Source organism: Rhinoraja longicauda, chromosome 4, assembly GCF_053455715.1.
Source record: "Rhinoraja longicauda isolate Sanriku21f chromosome 4, sRhiLon1.1, whole genome shotgun sequence".
NCBI classification, from domain to species: domain Eukaryota; kingdom Metazoa; phylum Chordata; class Chondrichthyes; order Rajiformes; family Arhynchobatidae; genus Rhinoraja; species Rhinoraja longicauda.
Genome location: NC_135956.1, coordinates 91,056,718 through 91,077,771, shown reverse-complemented (window position 1 = coordinate 91,077,771; position 21,054 = coordinate 91,056,718). Strand labels below are relative to the sequence as shown.

General features: G+C 46.4%; 1 protein-coding gene across 1 annotated transcript in view; it reads left to right on the top strand.

Annotated features, from left to right (window-relative positions):
* The window catches only part of slc35d4 (solute carrier family 35 member D4), a 101,017-nt gene that overhangs the window by 51,919 nt on the left and 28,044 nt on the right, over positions 1 to 21,054 (top strand). The window contains exons 12-13 of the mRNA XM_078398382.1: positions 567 to 636; positions 16,361 to 16,454. Coding sequence (XP_078254508.1) covers positions 567 to 636; positions 16,361 to 16,454 — 164 coding nt within the window. The remainder of the gene's footprint in view (positions 1 to 566; positions 637 to 16,360; positions 16,455 to 21,054) is intronic.

Sequence of the window (21,054 nt, the reverse complement as noted above, 5' to 3'; positions counted from 1 at the left end):
TGAGTATAGAAGTTAGGAGGTCATGTTGCAGTTGTATAAGACGTTGGTGAGACCGCATTTAGAGTATTGCGTTCAGTTCTGGGCACCATGTTATAGGAAAGATATTGTGAAGCTGGAAAGGATATAGAGAAGATTCACGAGGATGTTGCCAGGACTAGAGGGTCTGAGCTAGCGCGAGTTGGCTGGGTCTCTATTCCTTTGAGCACAGGAGGATGAGGGGTGATCTTATAGAGGTGTACAAAAAATCATGATTGGAATAGATCAGATAAATGCAGAGTCTCTTGCCCAGAGTAGGGGAATCGAGGACCAGATAGGTTTAAGGTGAAGGGGAAATTATTTAATAGGAATCGGAGAATGACTCCGATCCAAAACATCACCTATCCTTTTCACCAGCGATGCTGCAGACCCGCTGAGTTACTCCAGCACTTTGTGTCTATCTTAGGACAAATAAGTTCATGATGTGTCTATTAGCTTAATTCAATTTTGCGTCTCTTGCTGAAAGTGCATTGTTAAAGATTGGATTTCAATGCACTGTTTTGATAAAATGTCTTTGTCTTTGCTTTCAGGTGACGCATTTGATGTCTTGGCGTTTCCATTCCTCAATTCTTACCACTTTCACTTTGGCTGTTGTGCAAGGTAATAAAATGGTGTTATCATCTTCAGTCAATATTGACATATTGGTTCTATATATTGCTCGTATAAGATAGCTCAATGGATGTTTAAAGGTCCTCTTCTCTTGTGACACAGCCCTGACCATCACACAAACCAACCTTCCATTCCATTAGTTTAGTTTAGTTTAGAGATACAGCGCGGAAACAGGCCCTTCAGCCCACCAGGTCCGCGCCGACCAGCGATCCCCGCACATCAACACTATCCTACACCCACAAGGGACAATTTTTACATTTTACCAAGCCAATTAACCTACAGACCTGCACGTCTTTGGAGTGTGGGAGGAAACCTAAGATCTCGGAAAAAACCCACGCAGCTCAAAGGGAGAACGTACAAACTCTGTACAGACAGCACACGTTGTCGGGATGGAACCCGGGTCTCCGGCGCTGCATTCGCTATAAGGCAGCAACTCTACCGCTGCGCCACCGTGACCACCATTGACTCCATTTATACCTCACGTTGCCTCGGCAAGGCCAGCAGCATAACCAAGGACGAGTCACATCCAGGTCACTCCCTCTTCCCCCCTTTCCCATCGAGGGGGAAAAGGTATATAATTGTGAAAACACACACCTCCAAATTCAGGGACAGTTTTTTTCCCATCCGTTATCAGCCAACTGAATCATCCTATCACAAGCAGAGAGCAGTGTTGAACTACTACCTACCTCGTTAATAACCCTCGGACTTTGCTGGCTTAACATTGCACTAAACTTATCCCTACGCACTGTAAATGGCTCGATTGTAATCATGTATTGTCTTTCCGCTGACTGGTTAGCACGCAACTAAAGCTTTTCACTGTACCTCGGTACACGTGACAGTAAACTAAACAGACTGCCTTATCAAGATAATGATTTGTCATACTGTGTAAGAAAATAACTGCAGATGCTGGTACAAATCGAAGGTATTTATTCACAAAATGCTGGAGTAACTCAGCAGGTCAGGCAGCATCTCAGGAGAGAAGGAATGGGTGACGTTTCGGGTTGAGACCCTTCTTCAGACTGTCATACTGTGGTTATTCGGAAAACTTTACTTCAGGTAATAATGTCCTTTGTATGTTGAAAGATTGTAGGCACAGGGAACTACAGATGTTACTCCAGCACTTTGTGTCCTTTTGTGTATTAACCAGCATCTGCAGTTCTTTGTTTCAACACAATGCAGATGCTGTAATCTTGCACTAATAAGTGATAGGGGCAGTATTAGGCCATTCGGCCCATCAAGTCAACTCCGCCATTCAACCATGGCTGAATTATCTCTTCCTCCTAGCCCCATTCTCCTGCCTTCTCCCCATAACCCCTGACACCCGTACTGATCAAAAATCTATCTATCTCTGCTTTAAAAGTGTCAATTGACTGCCTCCACAGCCCTCTGTGGCAATGAATTCCTCAGATTCACCTCCACAAAGTGCTGGAGTACCTCAGCAGATCAGGCAATATCTCCGGAGGACACGGATAGGCGTTGTTTTGGGTTCTGCAGACATGGAGTAAGAGGGGGATAAATTAGAAAAGAGATGGGGCTGGGGCAAAGCCTGGCAGGTGATAGGTGAAGATGAAATGCATGGGAAAGAACTGCAGATGCTGGTTTACACTGAAGACAGACACAAAGTGCTGGAGTAACTCAGCGGAACAGGCGGCATCTCTGGGTAGAAGGAATGGGTGGCGTTTCGTTTCGAGACCCTCCTTCAAACTGAGAGTCAGGGGAGACACAGAGATATGGAAGGGTAAGGTGTGAAAATTAGAGATCAAAGGGGACGAAGGTTGCAAAATGGTAGAATTGGTCATTGTGAACCAGGGGAGATGACAGCGAAGCATCAGATACAGGTGAGGGTGTAGGTGCATACAATGTACAGTGCCCTCCATAATGTTTGGGACAAAGACCCATCGTTTATCTATTTGCGTCTGTACTCCACAATTTGAGATTTGTAATAGAAAAGAATCACGTGGTTAAAGTGCACGTTGTCAGATTTTATTAAAGGGTATTTTTATGGGCAGCACGGTGGCGCAGCAGTAGAGTTGCCGCCTTACAGCGCCGGAGACTCAGGTTCGATCCCGACTACGGGCGCCGTCTGTACGGAGTTTGTATGTTCTCCCCGTGACCTGCGTGCGTGGGTTTTCTCCGAGATCTTCGGTTTCCTCCCACACTCCAAAGACGTGCAGGTTTGTAGGTTAATTGGCTGGGCAAATGTAAAAATTGTCCCTAGTGTGTGTAGGATAGTGTTAGTGTGCGGGGATCGCTGGGCGGCGCGGACCCGGTGGGCCGAAGGGCCTGTTTCTGCGCTGTATCTCTAAATCTAAAATCTAAAATCTTTATACATTTTGGTTTCACCATGTAGAAATGACAGCTGTGTGTTTATTCATAGTCCCCCCCATTTCAGGGCACCATAATGTTTGGGACACATGGCCTCACAGGTGTTTGTAATTGCTCAGGTGTGTTTAATTGCCTCCTTAATGCAGTTTTAGAGAGCTCTCAGCACCTAGTCTTTCCTCCAGTCTTTCCATCACCTTTGCAACACAGCTGTAATTACTTGGTGAAACCAAAATGTATAAAATGGCCTTTATTAATATTGTACATTTTGTCTGATATTATTGTCATTTAAATACCTGGGAATAAATCTATATAATAATTAAACATAATATTAGAGTTCACAGGAGACCATTTAGTCCATTGTTCTGAGGGGTATATTTCTATTTTCCCTGTCAAGTGAACCTATGTGAAATATACTATATGACAAAGAATAGACACAAACATAGGTAACTTGTGTTATTTGAAATAAACTCAGTAGATCTATTGTCGTGGAGCATTTTAGGTAGGAGGTAGAATCGGGCCGTGCGGGGCTGGGGAACTATGAGTTTGGAGGCATTGGAGGGTAGATCGCCGGAAATGGTGAGGTCCGTGATGGTGCTGATGATAAAGGTTTGGTGTTCGTCGGTGGGGTCATGGTCCAAGGATAAGTAGGAGGAGGTGTCTGAGAGTTGTCGTCTGGCCTCGGTCCGGTAGAGGTCAGCACGCCTGACTACCACAGCACCTCCCTTGTCAGCGGGTTTGATGACTAAGTCCGGGTTGTTGCGGAGTGAGTGGAGGGCTGCACGTTCAGGAGGGGAGAGGTTAGAGTTAGTCAGGGGAGTGGAGAATTTGAGGCGGTTGATGTCACGCCGGCAGTTGGAGATGAAAAGTTCTAGTGAGGGTAGTTGGCCAACCGGGGGGGTCCAAGAGGATGGGGTCCGCTAGAGACGGGAGAAGGGGTCATCACTGGGGGGTGAGGACTCCTTCCCATGGAAAAAGGCACAGTAGATCTATTAGCGCTCTGCCAATGCACTGGAATAATTAAAATAATACTTCGTTTAAATGATCTGGATCTGAATGATAGGAAATGCACTCTCACTTCTCACCTCTCCACTCAGGTGAAAGGTATAGAAGTGTGAAAATGCACATCTCCAGATCCAGGGACAGTTTCTTCCCGGCTGTTATCAGGCAACTGAACCATCCTATCAATAACCAGAGAGCGGTCCTGAACTACTATCCTACCTCTTTGGAGACTCTCGGACTATCTTTGATTGGACTTTACTGCCTATATTTTGCACTAAACGTTATTCACGTTATTCTCTTTATAATGGGAGCAGCGGTAGAGTTGTTGCCTTACAGCAAATGTAGCGCCGGAGACACGGGTTCAATAGACAATACACAATAGACAATAGGTGCAGGAGTAGGCCATTCGGCCTTTCGAGCCAACACCACCATTCAATGTGATCATGGCTGATCATTCTCAATCAGTGCCCCGTTCTTGCCTTCTCCCCATACCCCCTGACTCCGCTATCATTAAGAGCTCTTTCTAGCTCTCTCTTGAAAGCATCCAGAGAATTGGCATCCACTGCCTTCTGAGGCAGAGAATTCCACAGATTCACAACTCTCTGACTGAAAAGGTGTTTCCTCATCTCAGTTCTAAATGGCCTACCCCTTATTCTTAAACTGTAGCCCCTTGTTCTGGACTCCCCCAACATTGGGAACATATTTCCTGCCTCTAACGTGTCCAACCCTTTAATAATCTTCTACGTTTCGATAAGATCTCCTCTCATCCTTCTAAATTCCAGTGTATACAAGCCTAGTCGCTCCAGTCTTTCAACATATGATAGTCCCGCCATTCCGGGAATTAACCTAGTAAACCTACGCTGCAAGCCCTCAATAGCAAGAATATCCTTCCTCAAATTTGGAGACCAAAACTGCACACAGTACTCCAGGTGCGGTCTCACTAGGGCCCTGTACAACTGCAGAAGGACCTCTTTGCTCCTATACTCAACTCCTCTTGTTATGAAGGCCAACATTCCATTGGCTTTCTTCACTGCCTGCTGTACCTGCATGCTTCCTTTCAGTGACTGATGCACTAGGACACCCAGATCTCGTTGTACGTCCCCTGTTCCTAACTTGACACCATTCAGATAATACTCTGCCTTCCTATTCTTACCACCAAAGTGGATAACTTCACATTTATCCATATTAAACTGCATCTGCCATGCATCCGCCCACTCACACAACCTGTCCAAGTCACCCTGCAACCTCATAGCATCTTCCTCACAGTTCACACTACCACCCAGCTTTGTATCATCTGCAAATTTGCTAATGGTACTTTTAATCCCTTCATCCATGTCATTAATGTATATTGTAAATAGCTGCGGTCCCGGCACCGAGCCTTGCGGTACCCCACTAGTTACTGCCTGCCATTAGCTACCCTCCAATCCACAGGAACTGATCCTGGATCTATAGAACATTGGAAAATGATCACCAATGCGTCCACGATTTCTAGAGCCACTTGCTTAAGTACTCTGAGATGCAAACCATCAGGCCCTGAGGATTTATCAGCCTTCAGTCCCATCAGTCTACCCAACACCATTTCCTGCCTAATGTGAATTTCCTTCAGTTCCACCGTTACCCTAGGACCTCTGTCCACTAGAACATCTGGGAGATTGTTTGTATCTTCCTTAGTGAAGACAGATCCACAGTATCAACTCGTGTGCCATTTCCTTGTTCCCCATAATAAATTCATCCCGTTCAATGCCAACTACGGGTGCTGTCTGTACGGAGTTTGTACGTTCTCCCCGTGACCTGCGTGGGTTTTCTCAGAGAGCTTCCGTTTCCTCCCACACTCTAAAGACGTACAGGTTTGTAGGTTAATTAGCTTGGTAAATGTAAAAATAATTGGGGCTGGTGGGTATAGGATAGAGTTAATGTGCGGGGGGGGGATTGCTGGTCGGCGTGGACCTGGTGGGCCAAAAGGGCCTGTTTCCACGCTGTATCTGTAAACTAAATGTACCTGTACACTGTGGATGACTTGATTGTAATCATGTGTTGTCTTTCCACTGACATATTAGCACATAACAAAAGCTTTTCACTGTACCTCAGTACACGTGACAATAAACTCTACTCAAACTCATGCCGCGTCTCCATGTCAACTCACACAACGCTATTCTTATTTTCATCTGTGGTCCAGTTTTCTGAGGCCTCATATCATGATTGGAAAGCATCGATTAATTTGATTTTGGTTTTAGACAATAGACAATAGAAAATAGGTGCAGGAGAAGGCCATTCGGCCCTTCGAGCCAACACCGCCATTCAATGTGATCATGGCTGATCATTCTCAATCAGTACCCCGTTCCTGCCTTCTCCCCATACCCCCTGACTCCGCTATCCTTAAGAGCTCTATCTAGCTCTCTCTTGAATGTATTCAGAGAATTGGCCTCCACTGCCCTCTGAGGCAGAGAATTCCAGAGTATCACAACTCTCTGACTAAAAAAGTTTTTCCTCATCTCTGTTCTAAATGGCCTACCATTTTTTCAATTTGATTTTCAAATTTGGTCTCCTAATTTGCGGAAAGACATTATTGCTATTGAGGGAGTGCAGCGTAGGTTCACCAGGTTAATTCCCAGGATGGCGGGACTGACATATGATAAAAGAATGGGTCGACTGGGCTTGTATTCGCTGGAAATTTAGAAGGATGAGAGGGGATCTTATAGAAACATATAAAATTATTAAGGGATTGGACACGCTAGATGGAGGAAAAATGTTCCCGATGTTGGGAGAGTCCAGAACCAGGGGTCACAGTTTAAGAATAAAGGGGAGGCCATTTAGGACTGAGATGAGGAAAAACGTTTTCACCCAGAGAGTTATGAATCTGTGGAATTCTCTGCCACAGAAGGCAGTGGATGTTTTCAAGAGAGAGCTAGATTTAGCTCTTAGGGCTAACGGGATCAAGGGATATGGGGACAAAGCAGGAACGGGGCACTGATTTTGGATGATCAGCCACGATCATATTAGATGGTGGTGCTGGCTCGAAGGGCCGAATGGCCTACTCCTGCACCTATTTTCTGTGTTTCTATGATTGGTATTTTGTTTTGCCAGGACTGACTAAGGAGTGGTTCTTGTCTGATGCAGCACAAAGGCAACTATGCGGCCCTTTGTATCTGTATCAGCTGCTTGTTAAAACTGTCCAATTAGTCCCACTCCTTGGCACATTCTTCCTGGCCCAGTGATTCTTTATCCTTTCAAGGATTTATTCCATACCCGTTTAATAAGTTCTGCAGAATCTGCTTTCAATGGCTGTCAGCCAGTGCATTCGAAAACAAAACAAAACAAAACTGTGTTCGCAGCACTTTACATCGCTGACTGCTCTTTTTATTAATCACCTTTAATCTGTGCCCTCTACATTATTGAGTAATGTTTAGTGCAAGATAAAGTCCCTTTACAGATTGTCCGAGGGTCTCCACTAGGGGTGCCAACTATCTCACTCCCAAATAAAGGACATGGTGACGTCACCGCCCCGCGCCCCCCGTGACCTCGCCCAGCCAGCGGCCACGTGCTCCCACGCCACCAATGGCGGCTGCCCGGGCTGGGAGGCGGGTTGCTATGCAACCTCTGTTAGGCAGCGTCCGGGCCTACACTGTCCGGGCCTACACTGTCCGGGACTACACTGTCCGGGCCTACACTGTCCGGGCCTACACTGTCCTTGCCTACACTGTCCGGGCTTACAGTGTCCGGGTCTACACTGTCCGGGCCTACAATGTCCCCCGGTCCTCTTACGGGATAAGGGCGGTCCAGTACCAATTTAGCCCAAAATACAGGATGTCCCGGCTAATACGGGACAATTGGCAACCCTAGTCTCCAATGAGGTAGATGGTAGCTCAGGAATACTCTAGTTATTTGTAGGATAGTTCAGTTACCTGATGGGAAGAAACCGTCCCTGAATCTGGAGGTGTGCGTTTACACACGGCCATGCCTCTTGTCTGATGGGAGGGGGGAGAAGAGGGAGTGTCCAGAGTGAGACTGGTTCTTGATTATGCGGCTAACCTTGCCAAGGCAGCGTGAAGTGTTGAACTCTATCCTGGAAACTCTTCAGTGCAAGGTCAAAGTGGTGGTGCTGCACATGTGAGAACCAACCTGGCCTGTAAATAGAGCAATACTGCACTCACTTTTTGTGTGTTTTAGCATCGGCGCTCGCTTCCGGCCACGTGAGGCAGGAAACATGTTCCCAATGTTGGGGGAGTCCAGAACAAGGGGACACAGTTTACGAATAAGGGGTAGGCCATTTAGAACAGAGATGAGGAAAAACTTTTTCAGTCAGAGAGTTGTGAATCTGTGGAATTCTCTGCCTCAGAAGGCAGTGGAGGCCAATTCTCTGAATGCATTTAAGAGAGAGCTGGATAGAGCTCTTAAGGATAGTGGAGTCAGGGGGTATGGGGAGAAGGCAGGAACGGGGTACTGATTGTGGACAATCAGCCATGATCACATTGAATGGCGGTGCTGGCTCGAAGGGCTGAATGGCCTCCTCCTGCACCTATTGTCTATTGAGCCGGCGCTCGCTTCCGGCCACGTGATCGCGTGTATTACAATGCAATTCCACTTACAATACTTTCGGTTTCCGATGGGTTTCTCGGAACGGAACCCCGTCAGAAGCTGAGGAGCACCTGTATTCTACATTTTCTTTGAACCGCATCCTCTTTGATGTCTCCCTTTCACACCTTATGCTCCCTTATCTCTGTGCCTCCCTCTCCCGTGACTCTCAGTCTGAAGAAGGGTCTCGACCTGAAACGTCACCCATTCCTTCTATCCAGAGATGCTGGCTGTCCCACTGAGTTACTCCATCATTTTGTGTCTTATCTGTGCTGCAGTAACTCAGCAGGTCAGGCAGCATCTCTGGAGAAAAAGAATGGGTGACGTTTCGGGTCGAAACCCTTCTTCCCGACCCAAAATATCACCCATCCTTTCTAGAGATGCTGCCTGACCCGCTGAGTTACCCAGCACTTTGTTTTTGTCAAGCATCTGCAGTTCCTTTCCACACTGTAGTCTATTTTGTATTTGTAGAGTTCATGAAATATAATGTGACTGCTGTGTGCATTGGCGTGTTGGAGAACAGATTGCTGGGATTAAACTGAGTGAAAATGCTGGTGAGAATTTGTAATAGATCAAATAATAACATGCTGAAGCTGAATTACTTCCTTTCTCATAGGGAAACCTGACAATGGTGGTAAACATCGAAGGCAGACACAAAATGCTGGAGTAACTCAGCGGGTCAGGCAGCATCTCTGGAGAGAAGGAATGGGCGACGTTTCGGGTCGAGACCCTTCTTCAGACTGATGCCAGGGGAGGGGGCAGGACAGAGATAGGATGTAGTCGGAGACAGGAAGACAAGTGGGAGAACTGGGAAAGGGGGAGGGGATGGAGAGAGAGGGAAAGCAGGGACTATCTGAAGTGAACATCTTGGAAGTGACATCTACAATCTTAATGTGTAAGAAAATAACTGCAGATGCTGGTACAAATCGAAGGTATTTATTCACAAAATGCTGGAGTAACTCAGCAGGTCAGGCTGCATCTCAGGAGAGAAGGAATGGGTGACGTTTCGGGTCGAGACCCTTCTTCAGACTGGGACGTTTGCAATTGGTTGCAGTGAAGCTAATGCTCATACATTCGTATGTCATCCGTGATAGGAGCAGAATTAGGCCACTTGGCCCATCAAGTCTACTCCGCCATTCAGTCATGGCTGATCTCTCTTTCTCCCTCAACCCCATTCTCCTGCCTTCTCCCCATAACCCCTGACAATTAAGAATCTATCAATTTCTGCCTTTAAAATATCCATTGACTTGACTCCACAGCCTAGTTTAAACCAATTAAAAACTATATCTTGGTACCTGAGACAATAACAAACTAATGTCAATACCTAAAGGTAATAAAGGAATTCTACACCCAGTTATAAACCGAAGCCGTCGTGAATGCATTGTTAACATTCTTCTCAGTGTAACCTGCTACTGTCAAGGGTTTGTGCACTGTAGTTACAGATTTTCTCTTTCATCAATCATTTCTTCACACGGGTGTTAAATTCCATCTACCACATGTCTACATTTTGCCAGTCCACCTCCTCCTGAAATTGATTATTATTCTCCTCCATTTCTATATTCCTGAGGTTTGAGTCATCTGCAAAACTTTAAAATCCTACCCTGAATGTCCAGGTCGCTGATCTGATTCTGATGGTGAACCCAATGGAACATTTCTGGTTTCTTCCCTTCTATCGGAACAGAGCCATCCTCTGTTACTGGACCAGCGCTTGTCTTTCTGCTGAAACACGAGGAACTGCAGATGCCGGTTTATAAAGAAGGACACAAAGTGCTGGAGTAACACTGTGGGCCGGGCATTAGGTCAGGTCCATTTCCACTGGAGAACTGGAATTATAATCTCCAATTTTGGAGGACATTGATTGGCGACATTTTTGTCAGGTTCCTTCTTCACACGGAAGAATGTACCAGTCCTGCAACATCGCCTATCCATGTCCTCCAGAGATGCTGCCTGAGTTTAGGGTTGCCAACTGTCCCGTATTAGCCGGGACATCCTGTATTTTGGGCTAAATTGGTTTGTCTCATAAGGGACCGCCCTTGTCCCGTTTTAGGCCCGGGGGGGGGGGGGGGGTGCTGTAGCCCGGTCACTGTAGGTTCGGACACTATAGGCTCGTACAGTGTAGGCCCGGGGGGTGCTGTAGGCCCGGACACTGTAAGTTTGGACACTATAGACTCGTAGTGTAGGCCCGAGGGGTGCTGTAGGCCCGGACACTGTAGGTTCGGACACTATAGGCTCGGACAGTGTAGGCCCGGACACTGTAGGCCTGGACACTGTAGGTTCGGACACTATAGGCTCGTACAGTGTAGGCCCGGACACTGTAGGCCCGGACACTGTAGGTTCGGACACTATAGGCTCAGACAGTGTAGGCCCGGACACTGTAGGCCCGGATACTGTAGGTTCGGACACTATAGGCTCGTACAGTGTAGGCCCGGGGGGGTGCTGTAGGCCCGGACACTATAGGCTCGGACAGTGTTGGCCCAGACAGTGTAGGTCTGGAGGCTCGGGTTGGCTGGGTGAGGTCACGCGGGGCGCGGAGCGGTGACGTCACCTTGTCCCTTATTTGGGAGTGAGGTAGTTGGCAACCCCTACCTGAGCCGCTGAGTTGCTCCAGCACATTGCGTTCTACATCTCTCAGCAATGGTTAGCTTCTTTGGAGAGTGAAATGGTTGTTTGATCCGAGGCATTATTCAGTACTGGTCTAAATCATCAGCAGCTCTCTGCATTGTTGAACTCTATGTCTTTGTACCTCAGTCTAGACGAGTAGTGATTATGAACCAGACATTTCCCCAAAGAAAATAAGCCTACACACTTGCTATACAATTGCTGGGCTAGACCTGCTTCTTAATAACCTTGAGCACTAAGCAAAAGCTTTTATTTATAATTTTAATAATGTATGATATTTCTAAGGCAGACAGTAATGTTAAGCAGCATTAGAAGGGTTAGGACAGATAATCAAAAGAAAACGCCACAATAAGGTGTTTAAAGTAATCAAAAATAAAAAAAGTAATGCCTATTGGCTGTCACCCCAACACAGATCATTCTTAGTTTAGAGATACAGCGTGGAAACAGGCCCTTCGGCCCACTAAATCCGCACCGACCAGCGATCCCCGCACATTAACACTAACTTAATCACAAAATGCTGGAGTAACTCAGCAGGTCAGGCAGCATCTCAGGTGAGAAGGAATGGGCGACGTTTCGGGTCGAGACCCTTCTTCAGACAGATGTCAGGGGGGCGGGATATAGGTGGAGACAGGAAGACAGTGGGAGATCTGGGAAGGGGGAGGGGAAGAGAGGGACAGAGGAACTATCTAAAGTTGGAGAAGTCAATGTTCATACCACTGCGCTGCAAGCTGCACCTTGTCTGTTTGTTTTTATGTTATGATTGTTTTTGTAAAGCGCTTTGAGCTTCTGGTAAGGCGCTATATAAAATAAATGCTTATTATTATTATTATTATTATTATTATTATTATTATATCCTTCCTTTGTCCTGCCCCCCTGACATCAGTCTGAAGAAGGGTTTCGACCCGAAACGTCGCCCATTCCTTCTCTCCTGAGATGCTGCCTGACCCGCTGAGTTATTCCAGCATTTTGTGAATAAATACCTTCGATTTGTACCAGCATCTGCAGTTATTTAAACACTAACTTACACACACTAAGGACAATTTGCATTTATACCAAGCCAATTAACCTACAAACCTATACCTCTGTGGAGTGTGGGAGGAAACCAAAGATCTCAGCGAAAACCCACGCAGGTCACAGGGAGAACGTACAAACTCTGTACAGACAGCACCTGCAGTCAGGATGGAACCTGGGTCTTTACCGCTGCACCACCCAATTAACCTGATACATGATTGCAATCGGCCATTCACAATGTATAGATACATGATAAGGGAATAACGTTTAGTGCAAGGTAAAGCCAGTAAAGTCCAATCAAAGATAGTCCGAAGGTCACCAATGGGATAGATAGAATGGAGTAGTTCCACAGTAGGATTATTTAGTTGCCCGATAACAGCTGGGAAGAAACTGTCCCTGATTCTGGAAGAATGGAAGAATACCCTTCTGTGTTTTGATACATATTTTATATTCCTAATATCAATCACGTCTGCAGTTGCTTAGAGTGTACGATTCATCATTTTCTTCGAAAGGGTGTGGAGGAGATTGACCAGAATGCTGCTTGATTAAGGGTTTCAGCTGCAGGGAGAGGTTGGATAAAGTTGGAACATCAGTGGTTGAGGGGAGATTTGATAGAAGTACATAAAATGATGAGAGGCACAGATAATGTGGGAAAATAACTGCAGATGCTGGTACAAATCGAAGGTATTTATTCACAAGATGCCGGAGTAACTCAGCGGGTCAGGCAGCATCTCAGGAGAGAAGGAATGGGCGACATTTCGGGTCGAGACCCTTCTTCAGACTGAGGCATAGATAAAGTAGTTAGTCAGAACCCTCTCCCAGGGTGAAAACAAATGGGGGGAAGTTTAATGGCGATGTTCAGGACAAGTTTTATTACACATAGAGTGGTGGAGGCTCAGAACGCATTGCCAGGGGTGGTAGTGGAGGCAGCTATGATAGTGACTTTTAAGAGGTGTTTAGATAGGCACATGCAAATGCAAGGAATAGTGATATGGGTCATGTATCCTGTACGGCACAACATGGTGGGCCAAAGGGTCTGTTCCTCTGCTGTTCTATGTTCCCAATAGGCTATTCTGCCAGAGTCCTTGTGTTCTGTTTGTGAAAGATAGATAATTGGCAGTAAACACAAAATGCTGGAGTAACTCAGCAGGTCAGGCAGCATCTCGGGAGAGAAGGAATGGGTGACGTTTTGGGTCGAGACCCTTCTTCAGACTAAACGTCACCCATTCCTTCTCTCCTGATATGCTGCCTGACACGCTGAGTTACTCCAGCATTTTGTGTCTACCTTTGATTTAAACCAGCATCTGCAGTTTTTTCCCTAGATAATTGGCAGTATTTTTTGGCTTTCTAACTTGCCTTACAATTGAGGCGATTTTTATTGAAAGATTTATACCTGTTGTTAAATCTAATTATTGTTAACTCTGCATATCTGGACCCAATGAATTAAGCAGGCTGACATACTTATTCCAAGTGGTATGTACACTCTGCCAGCTGAGAATGAAATTCCAGAACTTATTTCAAATAAGGATTGCAGAGAGACAAGACTTGCATCCTTTCATTCTGGACTAGATTTTAGATTTTTTTAGATTTTAGATTTAGAGATACAGCGCAGAAACAGGCCCTTCGACCCACCGAGTCCGCGCCGCCCAGCGATCCCCGCACATTAACACTATCCTACACCCACTAGGGACAATTTTTACATTTTACCCAGTCAATCAACCTACAAACCTGTACGTCTTTGGAGTGTGGGAGGAAACCGAAGATCTCGGAGAAAACCCACGCAGGTCACGGGGAGAACGTACAAACTCCGTACAGACGGCGCCCGTAGTCGGGATCGAACCTGAGTCTCCGGCGCTGCATTCGCTGTAAGGCGGCAACTCTACTGCTGCGCCACCGTGCCGCCCTGCCGTAACTAGATTCAAACCCAGGCAAAGCCCTTAATATATAACAATTTATGGGTGTGTATCAACCTCTGAGAAATTACCTTGTCTTTTAAATTACCCTATGTGTCATTTTTGATGCATAATGGATTGAATTGTACAATAATATCGTGCAAGCCCAGAGTAGGGGAAGCGAGAACCAGAGGACATCGGTTCAAGGTGAAGGGGAAAAGATTTAATAGGAATCCGAGGAGTAACTTTTTCACACAAAGGGTGGTGGGTGTATGGAACAAGCTGCCAGAGGAAGCTGAAGAAGGGTCTCGACCCGAAACGTCACACATTCCTTCTCTCCTGAGATGCTGCCTGACCTGCTGAGTTACTCCAGCATTTTGTGAAATAAATACCTTTGATTTGTACCAGCATCTGCCTGACCCGCTGAGTAGGTGAATCGAGGACATAGGTTTAGGTGAAGAGGAAAAGATTCAATAGGAATCTGAGGGGTAACTTTTTCACACAAAGGGTGGTGGGTGAATGGAACAAGCTGCCAGAGGAGGTAGTTGAGGCTGGGACTATCCCAACGTTTGAGAAACAGTTAGGTACATGGATAGGACAGGTTTGGAGGGATATGAACCAAACGCAGGCAAGTGGGACTAGTGTAGATGGGAAATGTTGGCCGGTGTGGGCAAGATGGGCCAAATGGCCTGTTTTCCACACTGTATCACTCTATGACTCTGTGATAAATAAATCCCTTTGTATGTTAAAAGTTTTCCCTAATGACCAGTCAAAATTGTCATACATTATTTTTGCGTAACCGTGTCCTATAAATATAGATTCTTCCATTACTATTTTTTACAAACGGAAAACAATAGCCTGGCGGGCAAACTGGAGCCTGAAACGGTCGTGGGGAAAAACAATCTTGGCTCTGTGAAAGGGCCAGTAGAAATATCACACGGGTCAGTGTGGGAGGTTGCAGTGTCCATGTATTTCAGATGTAGTGAGGAGTGTGGAACTGGTGCACAACTAGCCAACGAAGGCAACAACAGGAGAAAGGACGTCCTTGCTATTGAGGCAGTGCAGCGTAGGCTCACCAGGTTAATCCCTGGGATGGCGGGACTGTCATATGAGGAAAGATTGGAAAGACTGGGCTTGATGTCGCTGGAGTTTAGAAGGATGAGGGGGATCTTATAGAGACGTATAAAATTATAAAAGGACTGGACAAGCTAGATGCAGGAAAAATGTTCCCAGTGTTGGGGGAGTCCAGAACCAGGGGCCCTGGTCTTAGAGTAAAGGGGAGGCCATTTAAAACTGAGGTGAGAAAAAAAGGTTTTCACCCAGAGAGTTGTGAATTTGTGGAATTCTCTGCCACAGAAGGCAGTGAAGGCCAATTCACTGGATGAATTTAAAAGAGAGTTGGCTAGAGCTCTAGGGGCTGGTGGAATCAAGGGATATGGGGAGAAGGCAGGCACGGGTTACTGATCGTGGATGATCAGCCATGATCACAATGAATGGTGGTGCTAGATTGAAGGGCCAAATGGCCTCCTCCTGCACCTGTTTTCTATTTCTATTCTCTGTTTTAACAATGACATCAACGAGCACAGAGCCTCAGTGAGTCAAGTCGATGCAAGAAAACATATTTTTCGTGACTTAAGGTTTAATGTTCAGATTTCATGTTTGGCCCCAAAAATATCCTCAACACTTGACCGCATGTTGGATTCCAACGTTACTGAGCTCATGGCTAAAGGTACCTGAGCTGAGTTTAAAGTGCTGCGCTGCTTATGCAATCATTTCTTTCCATGATAACAAACCGATATTGTGACCTATATTTAGTTTAGTCTGAAGAAGGGTCTCGACCCGAAACGTCACCCGTCCCTTCTCTCCCGAGATGCTGCCTGACCTGCTGTGTTACTCCAGCATTTTGTGTCTACCTATGTTTAGTTTAGTTTAGAGATACAGCGCGGAAACAGGCCCTTTCGGCCCATCGAGTCCGTACCGACCAGCGATCCCCGCACACTAACACTACCCTGCACACACTAGGGACAAGTTTTATATTTATACCAAGCCAATCAACCTACAAACCTGCGCGTCTTTGGAGTGTGGGAGGAAACCGAAGATCTCGGAGAAAAAACCCACGCAGGTCACGGGGAGAACGTACAAACTCCGTACAGACAGTGCCCCTAGTCGGGATCGAACCCAGATCTCTGGTGCTGTAAAGCAGCAACTCTACTGATACGCCACCACAGTAACCTATATTTCATGTAAAGTGAAAAGATTTCTATTGCAGTGAGTTGTTTTTTTTTCCCTTTCTGCAGTGGAGTTTTGGGGATAACCCTACAATTGGTTTCTGTGAAGTTGAAGACCTGTGGGCCGACAGTGCGTTACAGTGCATGGACACTGGCAACGAAGGTATGGAAGTAAAACACTTTTGCTTGCTGTTTAGCACCACACAGCTGTGACAAAATAGCATCATTTTGTTATAGGAAAGATGTTAGTTCACTTTAGTTTATTGTCACGTGTACTAAAGTGCAGTGAAAAGTTATTGTTGCGTGCGATCCAGTCAGCGGAAAGACAATACACGATTGCAATCGAGCCGCCCACAGTGTGTGTAGATACATGATAAGGGAATAACGTTTAGTGCGAGGTAACGCCAGCAACATCCGATCCAGGAAAGTCCGAGGGTCACCACAGAGGTAGAATTGTCAGGCTGCAGATAATATTTATGAGCATATTGCCAGGACAATAGACAATAGGTGCAGGAGTAGGCCATTCGGCCCTTCGAGCCAGCACCGCCATTCAATGTGATCATGGCTGATCATTCTCAATCAGTACCCCGTTCCTGCCTTCTCCCCATACCCCCTGACTCCGCTATCCTTAAGAGCTCTATCCAGCTCTCTCTTGAATGCATCCAGAGAATTGGCCTCCACTGCCTTCTGAGGCAGAGAATTCCACACCTTCACCACTCTCTGACTGAAAAAGTTTTTCCTCATCTCCGTTCTAAATGGCCTACCCCTTATTCTTAAACTGTGGCCGGAGCTACAGGGAGAGGTTGGGCAGGCTGGGACTTTTTACCTTGGAACGCGTGAGGATAGTTAGATGGAGCTCTCGGGGCTGGTGGAATCAAGGGATATGGGGAGAACGCAGGCACGGATTACCGATTCAAGTTCAAAGTTCAAAAACACTTTATTTGTCCCTGTGGGGATTGTGGACGATCAGCCATGATCACAATGAATGGCGGTGCTGGCTCGAAGGGCCAAATGGCCTCCTCCTAAACCTATTTTCTATGTTTCTATGATAAGGGATGATCTTATAGAGGTGTATAAAATCAAGAAAGGAATAGATCGGGTAAACACACAAGAGTCTTTTGCCCAGTGTGGGGGAATGGAGGACCAGAGGACATAGGTTTAAGGTGAGAGGGGGAAAGATTTAATAGCAACCTGCGGGGCGCTTTTTTACGCACAAGGTGGTGGGTGTACGGAACGAGGTGCCGAGATAGTTGAGGCTGGCACGGACATTGTGGGATGAAGGGCCTGCTCCTGGGCTGCACTGTTCTCTGTTCTCTCATGGGAGTAAACCTTTAACGTTAAATCTGCTGTTGAAGTGTCAGTTAATGTTGTCATTTATAATCTGGGGGGGGGGGGGGAATACATGCAGAATCTAGCAAAAGACTAACAAGCCACAGATGGCCTCTAAAGTATTGAAAAGTAATACTTTTCAATTGACCGATGTAATGTGATGCGGCACCCCCATCACTTTGCAAGGATCTCTCCAGATTCTATTCGCAGTGACTTTGATTCACATCTATACATGAGACATCTTTTGGCCAGTTCCCTGGAATTTCCAGCCTAATGCAGTTGTAGGTGTGCTTTATTGCCAAAGAGATTCTTTTGCTTCAAAAATGGTTCAATGGTTTCTTTATTATCACGTGTACTCAGCTACAGTGAAATACTTTTTTTCTGCGAAGATGCGCACAGAGTGCTGGAGTAACTCAGCGGGTCAGGCAGCATCTGTGGAGAACATGGATAGGTGACGTTTCACAGAGTGCTAGAGTAACTCAGCGGGTCAGGCAGCATCTGTGGAGAACATGGATAGGTGACGTTTCACAGAGTGCTGGAGTAACTCAGTGGGTCAGGCAGCATCTGTGGAGAACATGGATAGGTGACGTTTCACAGAGTGCTAGAGTAACTCAGCGGGTCAGGCAGCATCTCTGGAGAACATGGATAGGTGACGTTTCACAGAGTGCTGGAGTAACTCAGCAGGTCAGGCAGCATCTCTGGAGAGAAGGAATGGGTGACCTTTCGGGTCGAGACCCTTCTTCAGACTGATGTCAGGGGATGGGGTGGGACAAAGATAGGATGTAGACGGAGATAGGAAGACTGCTGGGGGAGGGGACAGAGAGGAAAAGCAGGGACTACCTGAAGTTAGAGAAGTCGATGTTGATACCGCTGGGTGTAAACTCCCCAAGCGAAATATGAGGTGCTGTTCCTCCAATTTGCGCTGGGCCTCACTCTGACAATGGAGGAGGCCCAGGACAGAAAGGTCAGATTGGGAGTGGGAGGTGTCTAGGGATCCTCGTTTTCGCGGATGGCCCTGAGGTCATCCAGCTGCTGCTCCAGTTCCCCCACACGTTCATTCAGGAGCTGCACCTGGACACAATTCCTGCAGGTGTAGTTTCCAGCGCTGTCCCTGACTTCCCACATCCTGCAGGAAACACACTGCACCAACTTGCCCGCCATTTCTTCAGTGGACAAAAAAATCACAAGTTTCGAATCAAGTGTAGCCTCCTCACCTCAGCACTCCTCGCTAAAGAGTCTTGAGCCAAGATACAGCACGGAAACAGGCCATTCGGCCCACCGGGTCCGCGCCGCCCTTCAATCACCCGTACGCTGGCACTATCCTACACACACTAGGGACAATTTACAATTTTATCAAGTCAATTAGCCTGCAAACCTGTACGCCTTTGGAGTGGGGGAGGAACCCGGAGAAAACCCACGCAGGTCACGGGGAGAACGTGCAATGTCGGCACCCATGGTCAGGTTCGAAGCCGGATCTCTGGCGTTGTAAGGCAGCTCTACCACTGCGCCACCTAATAGGCTCATTACCTTTGCTAGTTTAAGAATAAAATGTAGCAGTATCTGACTTCTTTTGTTTAAACATCTTTATTGCTCTGCTTTCATATTATTGAAGAAAGTGGAGCCTATTTTGTAGCCTGTGGGTATTGGTGGCAGAAGCCAAGTTATCTTTGTCAAGTTCAGAAATCCTGCTTTCATTATCTACGAACCACAGCAGGCCATTTCCTGTCACTGATCTTCATGGCTGGCCTTCGTTGCCTTCCTGTAGATTGTTATTTTACAATCTGTGCATTTTACAATAGATTTCTGATTTTCTTTTTGCTAATAGTCAATAGACAATAGGTGCAGGAGGAGGCCATTCGGCCCTTCGAGCCAGCACCACCATTCAATGTGATCATGGCTGATCATTCTCAATCTGTACCCCATTTCTGCCTTCTCCCCATACCCCCTGACTCCGCTATCCTTAAGAGCTCTATCTAGCTCTCTCTTGAATGCATCCAGAGAATTGGCCTCCACTGCCTTCCGAGGCAGAGAATTCCACAGATTCACAACTCTCTGACTGAAAAAGTTTTTCCTCATCTCAGTTCTAAATGGCCTACCCCTTATTCTTAAACTGTGGCCCCTTGTTCTGGACTCCCCCAACATCGGGAACATGTTTCCTGCCTCTAACGTGTCCAACCTCTTAATAATCTTATACGTTTCGATTACGTTAATCAGTAATTGCTGGCACGTGAAATAGTCAGGTAGTAGTGTCCAACAATGGAAGACATAGCTGTCAGGTGAGAGAGGGAAAGTTTCATGAAGATGTGCGGGGCAAGTTTTTTTTCATGCAGAGAGTAGTGGGGGCTTGGAACACACTGCCAGGGGTGGTCGTGGAGGCAGATACGATAGTGGTGTTTAGGAAGCTTTTAGACAGGCACATGCAAATGCATGGAATGGATAGACAGGGATCATGTGCAGGCAGATGAGATCAATTCAACTAGGCATCATGTTCGACACAAACATTGTGGTTTGAAGGATTTGTTCCTCAGAGACTCATTAAAAAAATAGGTGCTGGAGGAGGCCATTTGGCCCTTCGGGCCAGCATCGCCATTCATTGTGATCATGGCTAATCCTCCACAATCAGTAACCCGTTCCTGCCTTCTCCGCACATCCCTTGATTCCGCTATCTTTAAAAGCTCTATCTAGCTCTCTCTTGAAAGCATCCAGAGAACTGGCCTCCAGTGCCTTCTGAGGCAGAATTCCACAAATTCACAGCTCTCTGGATGAAAAAGTTTCGTCTCACCTCAGTTTTAAATGGCCTCCCCTTTATTAGACAATAGGTGCAGGAGGAGGCCATTCGGCCCTTCGAGCCAGCACCGCCATTCAATGTGATCATGGCTGATCATTCTCAATCAGTACCCCGTTCCTGCCTTCTCCCCATACCCCTGACTCCGCTATCCTTAAGAGCTCTATCTAGCTCTCTCTTGAATGCATCCAGAGAATTGGCCTCCACTGCCTTCTGAGGTAGAGAATTCCACAGATTCACAACTCTCTGACTGAAAAAGTTTTTTCTCATCTCAGTTCTAAATGACCTACCCCTTATTCTTAAACTGTGGCCCCTTGTTCTGGACTCCCCCAACATCGGGGACATGGTTTCCTGCCTCTAGCGTGTCCAACCCCTTAATAATCTTATATGTTTCTATAAGATCCCGTCCCATCCTTCTAAATCCCAGTGTATTCAAGCCCAGTCGCTCCAGTCTTTCAACATACGACAGTTCCGCCATCCCGGGGATTAACCTGGTTCCTGTGCTGTTCTGTCTGCTTTATCAATAACCTCCAAAACTTAAAGTAATTTGCCTTTAATTGTAAATCTACCTCTCTTAAGCTTGATGGGAATTGTGAAAAAAATCATCTTTAATGGAAGATATGGCATATTTTCATAATTTGTAGGGATC